Raw genomic sequence first — 13,867 nt, forward strand, 5'->3', positions numbered from 1 at the left:
AGTAAATATATAATGCATGTATATATGAAAAACCTTACATTGAGCACATCTAACAAATAGCTTTCAAATGGCTAGATATATATATATATGAAAATCATTGCCATAGCTTTCAAATAGCTAGGTATTGATCATTGTTGGGTATGTATCTAACAAATTTCTATTTCTACTACAAAACAAAACTAAGATATTGGAGGAAATTATTGAGAAAAGGTAAAAATGTAGAAACTACGGGGAAAAAATACAGATGTGGGATATGATATTGATATAGGGTTCTTTCCAAATAAATAAGTTGATTTAGGGTTCTTTACAAATCTTTTGATTACATCTCGATTGGATTTGAGTGCTAATACCTTTTTCTTTTCTTTTCTTTTAATTTTTTTAACCTTTGATTAAAAATTTGGGTTTTCAAAAGTGATCTTGTTATCAGACATAGCATCTCTTTGTCACAGTGTAGCTGATTTGAGTTGATTCGATTTTTGAATTATTTTCTAAATCGAATTTTCCCTTTTATATTATTAGCGATTTATATGACAACATTATTCTTCGTCATTCTATACCATTTGTTCAACAAATCATTCTCTTGAGTATAATAATCTAAATTATGTTTATGAACTTTTATTATGTGTTAATCTTCTCATTTGGATCATTCTGTACGTCCAATTGATATATTATGCAACTCGAGGTTAAGATTTTGTTGATTAGTTATTATTTATGCTTTTCTGTTGTAGCACACCTGTATAAATTGTTGATTCTTTAATTTTAATTCATTACAGAAGTACAGATGATGTTGATATTTGTTATTCCCAGTTTTTCCCATTCCTTATTCCTTCTTTTGTAGGATGTTTAATTTGAGCTAAAATTTTGTTGAAGCTGTAATTTTATATCCCTTTAAATTTTAATTATGCTTTAATAGCTGCAGTTTCTTGCATATATTTAGATCGGTATTCTATTTGTTATTTGAATATCTTGTTTTAAAGTTATTTAGTTACCAATACCAAGGACATAATAATCATTCCCTTAATTTGTTGATCATTTACTATTCAACACTTTCTTTTAAATTTCTTAATATAATAAATTTCTACGAATAAATCTTGTTTGAACTTTGAAATAGCTTTCCATGCTTGTTAATCCATATATATTTATAAAAAAAAAAACACTTTAATAAATATAAACAGATAAGAAAGACAAATATATACAATAAAACAAATAAACTGATGCATATAAATTTATGTAGATAAATTTTCAAATCAACAATGGATCTTGATTGAAAGAAATTTTCATGCTTGTTAACAAATAGTTATTTATAAAAAAACACATCGAAAGATATAATCAAATAAATTGACAAACATATACCATAAAAAGGGATAAATTTACGCACATAAATTCATGCATATAAAATTACCCACACGCATATAAATTTCTCACATGACGATATGATGAGTTGTACAAAAGTTCAGTGCATGACCACAAGAATCAATCTATTACACAACATCCGAGGGATACTTGTCTAGCTTTCGCAACACTTAATTACCATCAACACGCAAGCCCCCATAGCTATTATATCACCATGTATTAATACAACAGTTCATGATCACCTTTGATTCTGGTTTGCAAAGCAAACTTAGACTCACGAATCCCACTTTATGGTTCAACAGGTTCGAAACCAAAGCTAACACTCATCAGTTTGCTTCCACACAACATAACATGTTAAGCTACTGGGTTTCATTAACATTTCTACATAAAAAAATTTAAAAAAAAAATGGTAAGACATATCTTCAATGGCTAGAATTGGAACCGGAGGGAGGAGCCGATTTCTGTTGACCTAACATCTCTTGTTGCTTCTTCCATCTTTCAACTTCCTTCATTAACAATCCCTTGCTTTCATCATTACCACCACCATCGCTTTTCTTCATCCGCACCCACTTTCCCTTCTTAATTTGGAACCCTAAATCGAAACACATTTCCCTTTCTCTCCTCTCTGGAAAATTTCCAGTTCAAGTGCAATAGATCTTTCCTTCCTCGGCTATTTTTTTTTTTTAATTTAGAATTTTTGTTTCTTGTTGGGCGAATGACGGTGAATACAACGACATCATTGTATTACTTTTTGGCATAGCTTCACTAGCTTCCTTACATAACATACAAAAGATCAACTAATCCATGCCCTAATCCCCAAAACTCTGATGTGGACTTTTTAAAATACAGATTCTATTATAGTTTTTTCCACACATCGAAGCACATTTATGTTATTTATCCAATACTCTAAGGAGACACGATAATATTTTCTATATACACACTAAATCTTCTTCTTCTACATTCATCGAATTTGAGACGATTTTTTTCAATCCATACTCCACTAGGGTTGCTATTCATATGCCGACGAGAAATAAATTTATAGTTCACCAAACGTTGGAAAATGTGGGATTGATTAGATATTCAATCTGCCGGCTTAGCTATTTGATTTGCCAATTCAACTGAGTCAATCAATTAAATTACATTTAAAAAAAAAAACAAAACAAAACTTAGGATTAGGAAGATATTAAATGTTTGCAGAACCAAACTGCTCCACATTTCACAAGACCAGCAATACACACCCTCCCAAATGCTTAAATTTTTATTCGAGTAATTGCCATAATGAAATAAATTGTTGGTCCAATTTCGGGTCATGAAGTAGTATATACACTATTTTTTTAGCATATATGCTATTTTAGTTAGGATTGTCCAAAATAATCATGTCAGATCGAATTGATTGTCAAATCTATTAATTGTTTAGTTATAATCAAATATATGTTAGTGAAGACTGACCGAACCAAACGAGACAGTATGAAGTAGTATTTGTAAAACCATAAAATAACAACTTGAGTGACAGGTTCAACAAATAAGACAAAATCCAAACCCTCAATTTAAAATAAAATAAAAAACATACAAAAGGGGGTTTCTTGGCCAAACTCCTCTACATATTATATATCTTAATTGGTAGGTGGGTGAACAAAATATATAGGTAAATTCTTTGTTTTCTGGGTACAAAACTATGAAATATCGTTCCTTCAAAGAAAATCCAATCATCATGTGGTGTGTGTAAAAAATTAATTGCCGCCTGCAGTGTTACTCTTTTTTTCCTTTCCTTTATCCATTATGTTTTCTTTTTCTTTTTTTTTTTATCGTTATTGTATAATGTATACGCTACCATGTTAGAAAATTTATCACAAACACGACAAATCAATATTCTTCACTCTGGATCAGAGACCCACACGACTTTGTTCTTCTGGACCTCGCCTATGGTATTAAGCCCAAAAAAGGTTTTGGTTGTGTGAGAGGGTGTGGATCTTTGCTTATAAACTAGACTCAACAAGTGGACGGTAGAGATCATGTCCAACTGAATCGAAGTCTTGCTCTAATACCATTATAGAAAATTTATTCCAAACACTATAAACTAATATTGTGCACTTTGGGATTTATCTCGTATGGCTTTGTTCTTCTGGTCGCCGATGGTACTTAAGCCGAGAAAATAAAAATGTCTTGATTGTGTGAAGGGAGTGGATCCTTGCTTATAAACCACTCAATTGAGTTACGTTAATCCGATGTAAGATTTTTAGTCTTGACATATTCTAATTACATTGCGAATTAAGTTTTGAAATAATTTTCAAAATCCTAACATGTGAGCTTCATAATAGAAGTTCCATGGTGGTCAATTCTATTACCTTTCCTGAAATAGCAGACGATATCGATGAGAACTACAATGTGAATGTACGTAATGTAATTTGTTCTTGGGGTTGGATTAATTTTCTATTGATGGATAATCAAGAAGGTCCTGACATGATAGTATTCAACACCAACAAATCAAACAATCAGTAACAACTAACAACTATATATATGTTCCTTTCAAGTAGTGAATTAAATTGCCTTCTTTTGCATTCGGATTTGAGATCTTTGTTTCAGCCGGTACAGTTGGTTTTCCCATACTTGCTTAGGGAACCTGGATCTTCTTTTCTCCAAGCTTTGTCCACCAAATCCCAGTGAATCTGCTAAACCCAGCTCATAATCGTGTAATTTGCGCGAAACTGGATTCGACAGAGTCTCATACGCCTCTCGAAGCTCGACAAATCGTCTGGTGGACTCTTCCCTGGTAGATGGAGGACAGACATCAGGATGGTATTGCAGAGCCATGCTTCTGTAAGCCTTCTTTATCTCATCAAACCCTACATTTCCATTCTTTGAACCAAGAGAAAGAACTTCATAGAAGTTGGCTTTACATGATACTCTAATACTTCTTGTATTCCTCTCTCGCATAAAAACTGCAGTTGCAATCTTGGGATTCACCTGTAATGACATTGCCATTGTTAGTAAACAACCTCTTTGGAGTCTGGAAGAATTGGAAGTTTTCAGTGGAAGGAGAAAATGGAGGATCTGTTTATATAGATGAGGTTTAGTTTCTGATACACACGTACGGTTGGATGTTTTGTTTACTTCGTCCTTAATCTGAAACTTCAAGGAAGACAGAGTTGAATGCAATCTTGGCATTCACTGATTGTCTTTGTTAGGCATTTCCTTGCTTTGACCTAAATAGGCGTTAACCACCAAGCAAGCAAACAAAAAAATTGCCAAGCAAAAGCCTCACTGTGATGGAGGAAAAGAAAATATATCTTCGCCGGCCGGCTAATGCATTATGCTGGTCTGTCTAAGGTGAATAAAAAATGGAGACCAAGCTGAGGTCCATTCAATTGAAGCCAAATGGGAATGAGATTATCGCCATTAGGTTATCCAAACATGTTCCTCATTTCCTGCACAAAGTTTTCTAGGAGTAAAAGCAATGGTTTTCAGGATCTAAATTATTCTTTCATTCAGCCTCTCAAATCTCAATCAGCTTCTTCTACTAGATTGCTTAAAACACATGTTTCAGAGAAAATGCTCAACAAAAGAAAAGTGTAAGAGAGTATTGAGCACTGATTATTCAAAATTTCATCGAAAAAAACTTCGTCCAAACAAAACCAGCAAATGCCATCAAGCATCCTTCGCCAGATCATAAACCAACCTTAAGAGATCACATTTAATTGAACACAAACAAGAATGAAATCCATATGGAGACCTAATTGACATTCACTGGTTTGCTTACCATGATCCTTCCGCACCCACCATCGGATTCTGGAAGGCTGTATATTCCCAGAATGTCTTCAATGAATAGGGTGGAAAAATTGTTACTCCTCCTTCAATAAGCTTTGATATCTGTAATTTATGGATTTGAAACATGTCATAAACCAATTAATCTGACATGACTGAAGTTTATATCTAACTAAATAATTTGATTAAAAAAGAAGAAGGTGGCTCGATTCACCAAACCTTTGATTCTCGTCATTCAAAATCATCAATTGATGAGACATTGCAGAAATTTCGTCAACTAACTAAACCAAATCAGATCCTCTTCCAAGATATTATTTGAGAACAGGTCGATTATCGGATTAGAAATTGGCAAGGATTAAATAAAGTTTGGCTGTTTAAAACTAAGAACATAACAAATCTACCTGCAACTTGTTGACAGCAGATCTATCACAATACAGTAGCACACGCATGCATTTCTCCAACAGCTTCACACCATCTTCAAAACTCAAGTCCTCACGCCACGAATCACGAAGAATTGGCCGTGCAAGATGATTCCCAAACCCAGTTGCCACGTGATTGTCCTCAAAATGCACACCTATAGATTCACAATCAGAAAGTCACGTATCATACCTTTATACTGCATATTGCCTGCTTTTCATATTGTAGGGTACTGAAAATAGCTCGACCAGACATTGCTCTTCAGCAAGCACCGGATAAAATTACAACCCAAAATACTTCTGTCCTTTTTTCACTCCACCAAGATGGATTAAATTTGTTGCGTCTGTTATACATAATGTGAGTCAAATAGTTGTGCACCTCTTTTGGCCCAAGAGAGTTCCCATCATCCCACATATTGTCATATAGGTAGCAAAACTCAGACACAGACGATCAACAGCCAAAGACGCTTCAAGAGCTTCAACAAGCATAAATCCTCGTAACCCCTCCTCATTTTTAACCTTTGACTTTCTTTACAAAGAGAAAACAGATCACAGAAAAGAAAATTCTAAAGTATATTCCTTCATTTTCTCTACATTCAGCACTTACATTAGCTCATCAAGGTAACGCGAAATCTCCTGGAAATCACTTATTTCTCCATTTGAACCAAGAAGAGAAAGTTTCCCAACAGGCTTCATCCATTCCACACTCTTGTAATGTAGAGTAGACCCATAGGAACCTGTCAATTAGCATGTCACAGACACCACACCACATTGGAGAAATTTGCCACTGTTGTCACTTGCCTGTATCAACCATTCAGCCTCGACAAAAATATAAATTTGCAGATTCATACAAACTCCACTCCCATATCCAAATAATTGGCTATGTAGTTATTGAACAATACAACATCATGGAGAATAAGAAACATGAGATATGTTCAACAAATACCAATATGCAACTTTGTAAAAGAATGAAACAAGCAAACTATTGGGCAAGTTAATGTAAACCTGTCATTATTACATCTTCACAATCATGCTATGCACTAAGCAAGAATGTCAAGGTAAAATGAGTATATGTATTTATTTCTAGACCAATTACAATTAAGACTTGCACCTTATCATTAAATCTGTTAGTACAAAGTATAACCTGATTCCTGAACCCTAACAACTAAGGAAGTAGACCCTGTTTTTGTGTACTCACTAACTTGATCAATCGAGGAATGAAATGTACCCCCCATATGAATGTCTAAGCATTTGTTCCTATGTCAATATAACCAACTAGAATGTAGAAAGATTCCATCGCAACTTCATTAGCCATCAGTGACACCCGCTAAAGCCACTAAAAATTCAAATTTAAATTTCTTGAAATGATCTACAAAATTCTGAGCTAAACATAAACGTAAATTTATATATTTTCATGCTAAGATCATTAACATGTACAGATGTACTCTAAAGAGCTAATTTTATAGCCAGACTTTAAAATCCCCAAAACCCAAATGTATAAATCAGTCTGACAGTTCATAGTAACCTTCCGAGAAGTATAAACAAGTCTACCTCGTCAAAATAACTCGACTTCCACAAACATACGACCATATGTTCAAGTTTTCCCTTTGTTTTCACATCAAAAAAATAAGAAATTATTGAAAGTGCATTACAAAATATGAGAAAGAAAATCACACCTCCATGTCCGCGGCCATCAAGATCCCATCCTTACACTTGATTGCCACCACCACAGACGTGACGTGCCAGTGACGTAAACGATGATTAAAAAAAGAGTAGGGTTTCCGGCAGACAAGGAAAAGGCAGGATATTGAAGAAAAAAATTAGAGAAAAAGAGAGGAAAGCTTACAGCGTCCTCTCCGACGCCGATTCACTGGAAAGAAGAGACTCCATTGACGAACACTATAACAACTCGGAATTTTTTAAAAGAGAACTTGAAGAGGGAAACTCTGATCTAGCTGAAATCAACTGAATTAGCACTTAGCAGAACTGATTATTTCGGAGCTTGATTCTTATTTTCTAATGAAGAGACTGAAGTAGCTTGACAGGAAAGACAACGTATTCTTCCAAGGAGAGCCCTCTAAATGGGCCAAGATTGATGTGAAAAGTCAAAACTAGCCCAGCTAGACCTATGAGCCCATCTTCATTGGTTCTCGAATTGAAGCCCGTAAGTCCTCATACTCATCTAAGGCCTTCCACGAGGTGGCCCAATAAGAAAGAGAAGTATATATATAGAATTGTAGTAATTCGGCCACTGATAACCTATACCCATTAGAACACAAATCATATATGATTAAAATGTAACTTTTTTCCACCTCAACTATACCCCTACTTTATTTTCGTTCTTAAACTATTTGTCTTTCTAATTGTATCTCAACGACTATAAGGTCCATTAGTTCCAACGACAAAAAAATCTGACGTGACATTCTATGTATTGTGTTGTGTAAACTTTTTTACGCATTGTAATACACGTTGATAGTAATCCAAAAAAAAAAACTTAAATGAAAAAAAAATTCTAGAATTTTCAGATTTCTTTTGAAGCCCAAAACACCCACTAAAACCCTAAGAGAATATCTATTCAAGGTTGTGGTCGACTTCCCGGGCCGCTACTTTTGCGGATGAATGTGTTCTTGATTGAGTTTTTGGATGACCGCGTCCTTGATGACCCTGTTAGGTTTGGAAATGACGCTCATCAAGTCGAGTTTGAGGATTTATGAGTTTCTGTGGGGTACCCCGTGGAGTAGCCTGGATGGCAGGGCAGATCTTGGCATTTGTCGATTAGGCGCACGTACCCAGATTAATTCCATGCTTAGAATTTTTTTTTTTTACAACTAAACTAGAACATGTATTGGGACGTATCGCTATCTCTGAAATTTACCTTGTAGGATGGATTGACTCGTGGGTGGATTCTCTGTCACTTAAAATAAAATATATGGAGCAACTAAACATTTGGCAGTTTCACATGATCAGAATCTCTACAAGGTTACTGGAGTTTTTGTCTACACATCTATTGCCTCCTTCAGCGACATAAAATAATAACACTTGTAACATTATTTCCTAATTAATAATCAATCAATCTTAGAAGTTCAAATATATATATATGCATGTAACAACTTGCCAAAATTAATTAATATGATTGATGTAATAATCTATATAATTAACTTGAGAACTTCCAGAAAAAGGTGACTAATTTTGCTTAATTAATTATTCATTAGTGGCAAGAAGTTCCCGATCCTAGGCAGGAAGCATGGGCAAGGCCTAACAACTAAAACATCAACACTACTGGCTGAGCCTTTAAGCTTTTCGAAAGCAACCAAGAGGAAGAAGACACCCAAACCCATTTGTTAGACCTTATTATTTTTCATTAAAAAAAATTCATCAAAGCTTATACTTTAAGCATTGCATTATTGGTCACACATATATATATATAGTATGACAGCTGGAGGGCCATTGACCTGTTGTTATGAAAATCACAAAGAAAAATTGGAACTTTGATCTTCAAGATTTTTTGGCAATTTAGTGGGGGGGGGGAGCATATTCATAAAGAAAATGACCAAATAATTTTATTTATGTGCATTGGAATCTGAGATGACCTATCAGGAGAGTATATTAAAATCATTATTAATTCAGTTTGATGTGAAGTTCCATGGAAATTGAATGAGTCCAACTGTGTTTCAATTATTTAATATTTGAAATAGCAAGTATTATAGTATTTAATTTACTATTTTAGTAATACTTAATCTTATAGAATATTTGGAGATTATTTGTGAAGCAACAACAAATAAAGATCAATTAGCAGCAGCCTGACTACATTGCTTGATGCAGAACCTTCAACCAGCATCTTTAAAATATTAACTCCACTTACATCAATTATCATATAACAATATTAATAAACAGCTTATAATGTAGCCCTTAAAATGCAAATCCTTATATGAAAATGCATTTTTCCTCATTTATATTGAGATATTAGCTTTAGGTTTTGCATCTTGTTTTTTCATTGTTCTTTGGAGGTTCTAGAAAATTACAATTAATTTTGTGTCATATTAACAAGTTCATAACTAAATAATAATAATATTTTAATTTTTTATTACCTATAAAATATTATATTATGTTAATTATTTATATAGAAATAATTAGTTATTGTATTATTTTATATTTATTTTTCAAGTTTTGTAAAAATTTAAGATTTTACAATTCGATCTTTTGGCATTCTATCAATTTTATATAAAATCCCGATTTTGACAACCTTAGTTAGGTCAGGATCTAAAAAAAAACTTCCGAGTAATTAGAAACAATGCTTACCTTTTTATGTCAAGACTGTAATCTCACATTGATCTAGCATAACCCGAATGGTTTATAAGTAAATCTTAACTCCTCTCACAACGAAGACACGTATAAATAAACCTTGAGGACAAACCGATGTATTCATAAAGAACCGGAGCCCCATAGCTAACAGTATATTTTGTGGGTTTAGTGTGTCCGTTGCACCGACATTTTGACCTCTTGAAGACGCGTTTTCATCGGCCTAAGTACTATTGACGACTGTCCATGAAGAACAAATTCATGCGAATTTGGCGCAGAACGGACAATATTTTCATGATGTGTTTGCGTTGAGAACTTCAACATTTTATTCTAAGGCTATCGCTTTTATAACACCCAGGGAGGCTTACCATGGCTCTGTCCCTAGAGGACCAAGCCTCGGCCTCCTCATGATCCTGCCATGTACACAACTGGTGTATACACACACACATACACATATATGATATTCATTTATATAGAGGAGTGGGTGGTCCTATGGTGACAAAAAAGGGTGGGGACTTTAAGCATAGGAATTAAGAAAAGCAGGAAAAGCAGCATAACAAAACAAACCCAACTCCACATCAATCAAATGAATCTCTTTCATTTCTATTTAATTTCGCAGAATTAACAACTCACAATAATGCAGCAAACTCTTTATAATTATTTAAAATTTCAAACGTTGAAAATTTTATGAATAAGAGAGGCAGAGAATTATTCAACTATTTTACGATTTTTATTAGCCAGATTGATTCGGCATTTAAAAAAAAGAGAGAAGAAAAGAAAGTGAAGCAATATATTATTCGAGGAATCAATTCAAGTGTGTAATAAGCATGAGCTGTGTGAAAAAGTAGTAGCAGTATAAAGAGAGAAGTATAAAAAAGATTCTTATAAAAAATAATAATAGTTGAGTGGTGATTCCATCATCACCGAAAGGGACCAGCACTGCGACTTGTGATATTTAATACGTGTTTGGCAAATGACGTTTTAAAGGGGAAAAACAAAGGTTAGGGAAAGAAAAAAGAATGATGGGTGCTCTTCAGCTCTTCTGCTACGTAGACTTTGTTTGGATTAAAAAATAAAGAGAAATAAAGAGTTACCGAAGATGAGTTATGGGAGGAGACTACCTTATTAAAAAAAATATATATTAAAATTGAAATGAATGTAAAACTTTGTGGGTGATTTAGAAAATAATAAACAAAATTTTCTGAAACCTTACAAACCCCCAAATTGAGGGGTGGTTATTGGTTACAAAATATTTGGTTGGAGAGTTAAGTGAAGCAATATACTCCCTCTCTTCTTCAATCCAAGAAGCTAAGTAGAAATTAATCATTCATACTTAACCCTTCTCAATTAATTCTCTAAAATATCAATCCAAGCAGATCGTCGTACTTGAAAACATCGATCACCGCCTACATTACTACTCTTGTCTCTCTTTAGGTTAACTAGATATATATGGATAATTAGCAACTTTAAGACTATTTTGTCAAATCTCACTCCCAACTTGGAAATATCACTTGTGTGTGTATAATGCTTTTTGGGAGAGATCTAACCAGGAGTGGGGAGTTCATTTCTTCTTCTTTTTTAACGAATAGTCTTATTTTTAATATTAATTTTTTTTAGTGAATGAGAAAATCATACGCACACTAATGTGGGCGTGCATGTATACTCTCTTTTTTCTAGTCGGAAATGACGTTATACAAATTTGTTTTTTGATATCTGATATAGACCTAAACTCAGGTCGTTAGATCTGCAAGAACATAATATTCTCACTTGAAAACATAGTTAAATTGAGACAAAACCCGGTAATGTCACAAAGGTATATATACAAATTTTTTAAGAAGTGACATGGGACTCCAAGCCAATCCAATCACACGTGCGTGCGTATCCCAGCAAAAATTTACTCCAAATTACAGCAATAAGAGAGAGAGAGAGAGACTTTGAGAGATGGAATTTGGTTTTGGAATGTGTCTCTTAATTAGCTTCCAATATATATATATATATATTTCTTGCAGAATCTGATTTCCAATGCAAATTAAGTATGAGTGAGGAAGCTTCGATAGATGGTCTCGCTCTTATTAGTAGTAGATGGTGATGCATGTTGTTTTTGTTGTTTTCTTTCTTCTTTGTTTGAAGGACCATTACTGCTCTTCTCTTTTCCCTCATCTTGCTTCATCTGCTGTTCTCTACACTCTAAACTACAAAAAGCTGTATCCCCCCTGTACATACATATATACATGTACAACAAAAAATCATTAATACCACCTACATATGTTAATTTCATTAATCAACAGCTTGATTAATAACGAATAATAAAAGGAGATAGGCTCATGAAATGGAATATATTATTATATCACGTATGTTTTAGCCAAGAAGCGTATCCATAGCCATGAAATATTGGTGGCCTGGTTAGCAGAGGATTGATGTTTCTGTCTATCGGTGCGGATTGATTCTTTGCTCTGTTCTGAGCTGCGTCTGGCTGGATTAGTTTGGGCGTTTTGGGTGCTGTCTTCTCTGGGTTCGATTTGAATTTCTGGGTTCTTAGTTTTGGGTGGGATTTATCGGTTTTGGGAATCTTTGGCTGGGTTTCAGCCTCAGTTTTCTGGGTCGGTTTCCTGAATCTTTCGTTTGGGTTGAGGCTCGGTGGTCATCTGGATCCGTGGCCGGGCTGTGTATTTGCTTTCTTATCTTCTCTTTTAATAAAACTAATCTGCCTTACAGGAAGAAAAAAAATATTGCGTACCTATACATGTAAATGTCACGGCCAGGTGTGAGGCGGCGTCTACAAAGGCCACAAGTTCTCAAGAAGTGTGAAGTCTCTGCAAGATCAGCGGAATTTCTCCTCTGTAGGTTTACTCTCGGTGACACCATAGCTGCCAACAATCCCGTATCATATGCCCCTTGATGATGATCATCTCTCAATTGATGGTCGGACGGTTCTTGTCCCTCCACGTTATTGGGAAGATCAACGGTGATACCAGTCATGCTTGTTGTTCTTTTCATCGGAGGGCGTGGACGCTTCCCTAACATCATATTCTCTCTATCTCTCTCTATCGTCCTGCGTGTGTATGTGTGTAGAGAGAGAAAGTTAAAGGGTGAGAGAGAGAGAGAGAGAGAGAGAGAGAGAGGGTATGTGAGAATGGGAGATTGTAAGCCAAGATAAAGGGTATGGTAGGAAGCAATGTAGTGAGGGTTTTACAGTTTTACTTGGAATTAAATAGTACAAATAATTTTACCTTTTTTTGTCACCGGTTTCACTTTATGCTATAAGCATGAAAAATGTGGATCATTTTTTTACCGGGAAAAGATAACTTTTGGTCACTGGATCAATTCAGTTACCCATTTTTCATTTTAATTTGGGTATCCAAATTTTTAAATTGTTCCAAATTAGTCACACGGGCAAATTTCGCTCAATTCAGGTAGTCAACCATCCCACGTAGCACTTTGACTTGATGATAAAAATTAAAATCGTGTAATATTTTTTGACGTGCACAAATCTAAACTAGGTGGGCAAAAAGTACCCAAAAAATCATTGCAGCAAAATCACTCTGCTGCTACAAATCTTATAAACCGGTGCTCTCAACATCACACCTTCTCAAGTTCGACAAAGACGCAAAATCTATGCAACCATATGTCATGGAATTACAATTCCAGTGAGTTATTTGAAACAAAGTGATCAGTTCTGGTTTTATTACAATTGTCATTACAAGTGTCAAGCCACATCAACCTAAATTAATTGATTTTGACAATATTGTGTCACGTGGAATGGTTGACTACCCAAATTTGACGAAATATGCTCGTGTGACTAATTTGGAACGGTTTAGAGATTTGGATATCCAAATTGAAACGTTTGAAAAATGGGTGACTGAGTTGAACCTGGTCAGATATTTCAGTGACCAAAAATTGTCTTTCCCCTTTTTTTACCATTGATTTAAGTCAAACGACAAGTGAAGTCCATTGCTTCTAGCTCCCACATATCTTAAATAAATGGTGAAAAAGTTAATCCACATTTTACACTCTTATTTTTTATACACCCTTGTGTA

General features: G+C 34.5%; 2 protein-coding genes across 2 annotated transcripts; both read right to left on the minus strand.

The window, feature by feature from the left end:
• Positions 1–3,754: 3,754 nt before the first annotated feature.
• Positions 3,755–7,198, minus strand: LOC120013667 (chaperone protein dnaJ 20, chloroplastic-like). The gene is made up of 3 exons (XM_038865557.1): positions 5,517–7,198; positions 5,111–5,220; positions 3,755–4,317 (listed from the first exon to the last, which is right to left on the minus strand). The coding sequence occupies exons 2-3, from the start codon at positions 5,111–5,113 to the stop codon at positions 3,892–3,894; spliced, it is 429 nt and encodes a 142-aa protein (XP_038721485.1). The 5' UTR covers positions 5,114–5,220; positions 5,517–7,198; the 3' UTR covers positions 3,755–3,891.
• A 4,411-nt stretch (positions 7,199–11,609) lies between these two features.
• LOC120013716 (FCS-Like Zinc finger 5-like) lies at positions 11,610–12,955 on the minus strand. Its single transcript, XM_038865618.1, has 2 exons — positions 12,568–12,955; positions 11,610–12,043 (listed from the first exon to the last, which is right to left on the minus strand). Exons 1-2 carry the CDS (start codon positions 12,855–12,857, stop codon positions 11,860–11,862), a joined length of 474 nt encoding a protein of 157 aa, XP_038721546.1. The 5' UTR covers positions 12,858–12,955; the 3' UTR covers positions 11,610–11,859.
• Between the last annotated feature and the right edge of the window lie 912 nt (positions 12,956–13,867).

Source organism: Tripterygium wilfordii, chromosome 13 (genome assembly GCF_013401445.1).
Source record: "Tripterygium wilfordii isolate XIE 37 chromosome 13, ASM1340144v1, whole genome shotgun sequence".
Lineage (NCBI taxonomy): Eukaryota > Viridiplantae > Streptophyta > Magnoliopsida > Celastrales > Celastraceae > Tripterygium > Tripterygium wilfordii.

Bases quoted from the DNA above. Each gene is read 5' to 3' on its own strand.
- LOC120013716 (XM_038865618.1), bottom strand. From the start codon at position 12,857: ATGATGTTAGGGAAGCGTCCACGCCCTCCGATGAAAAGAACAACAAGC. The intron at 12,044-12,567 runs GTACGCAATATT...ATGTATGTACAG, and splicing joins CGTGACATTTACATGTATAG to GGGGGATACAGCTTTTTGTA.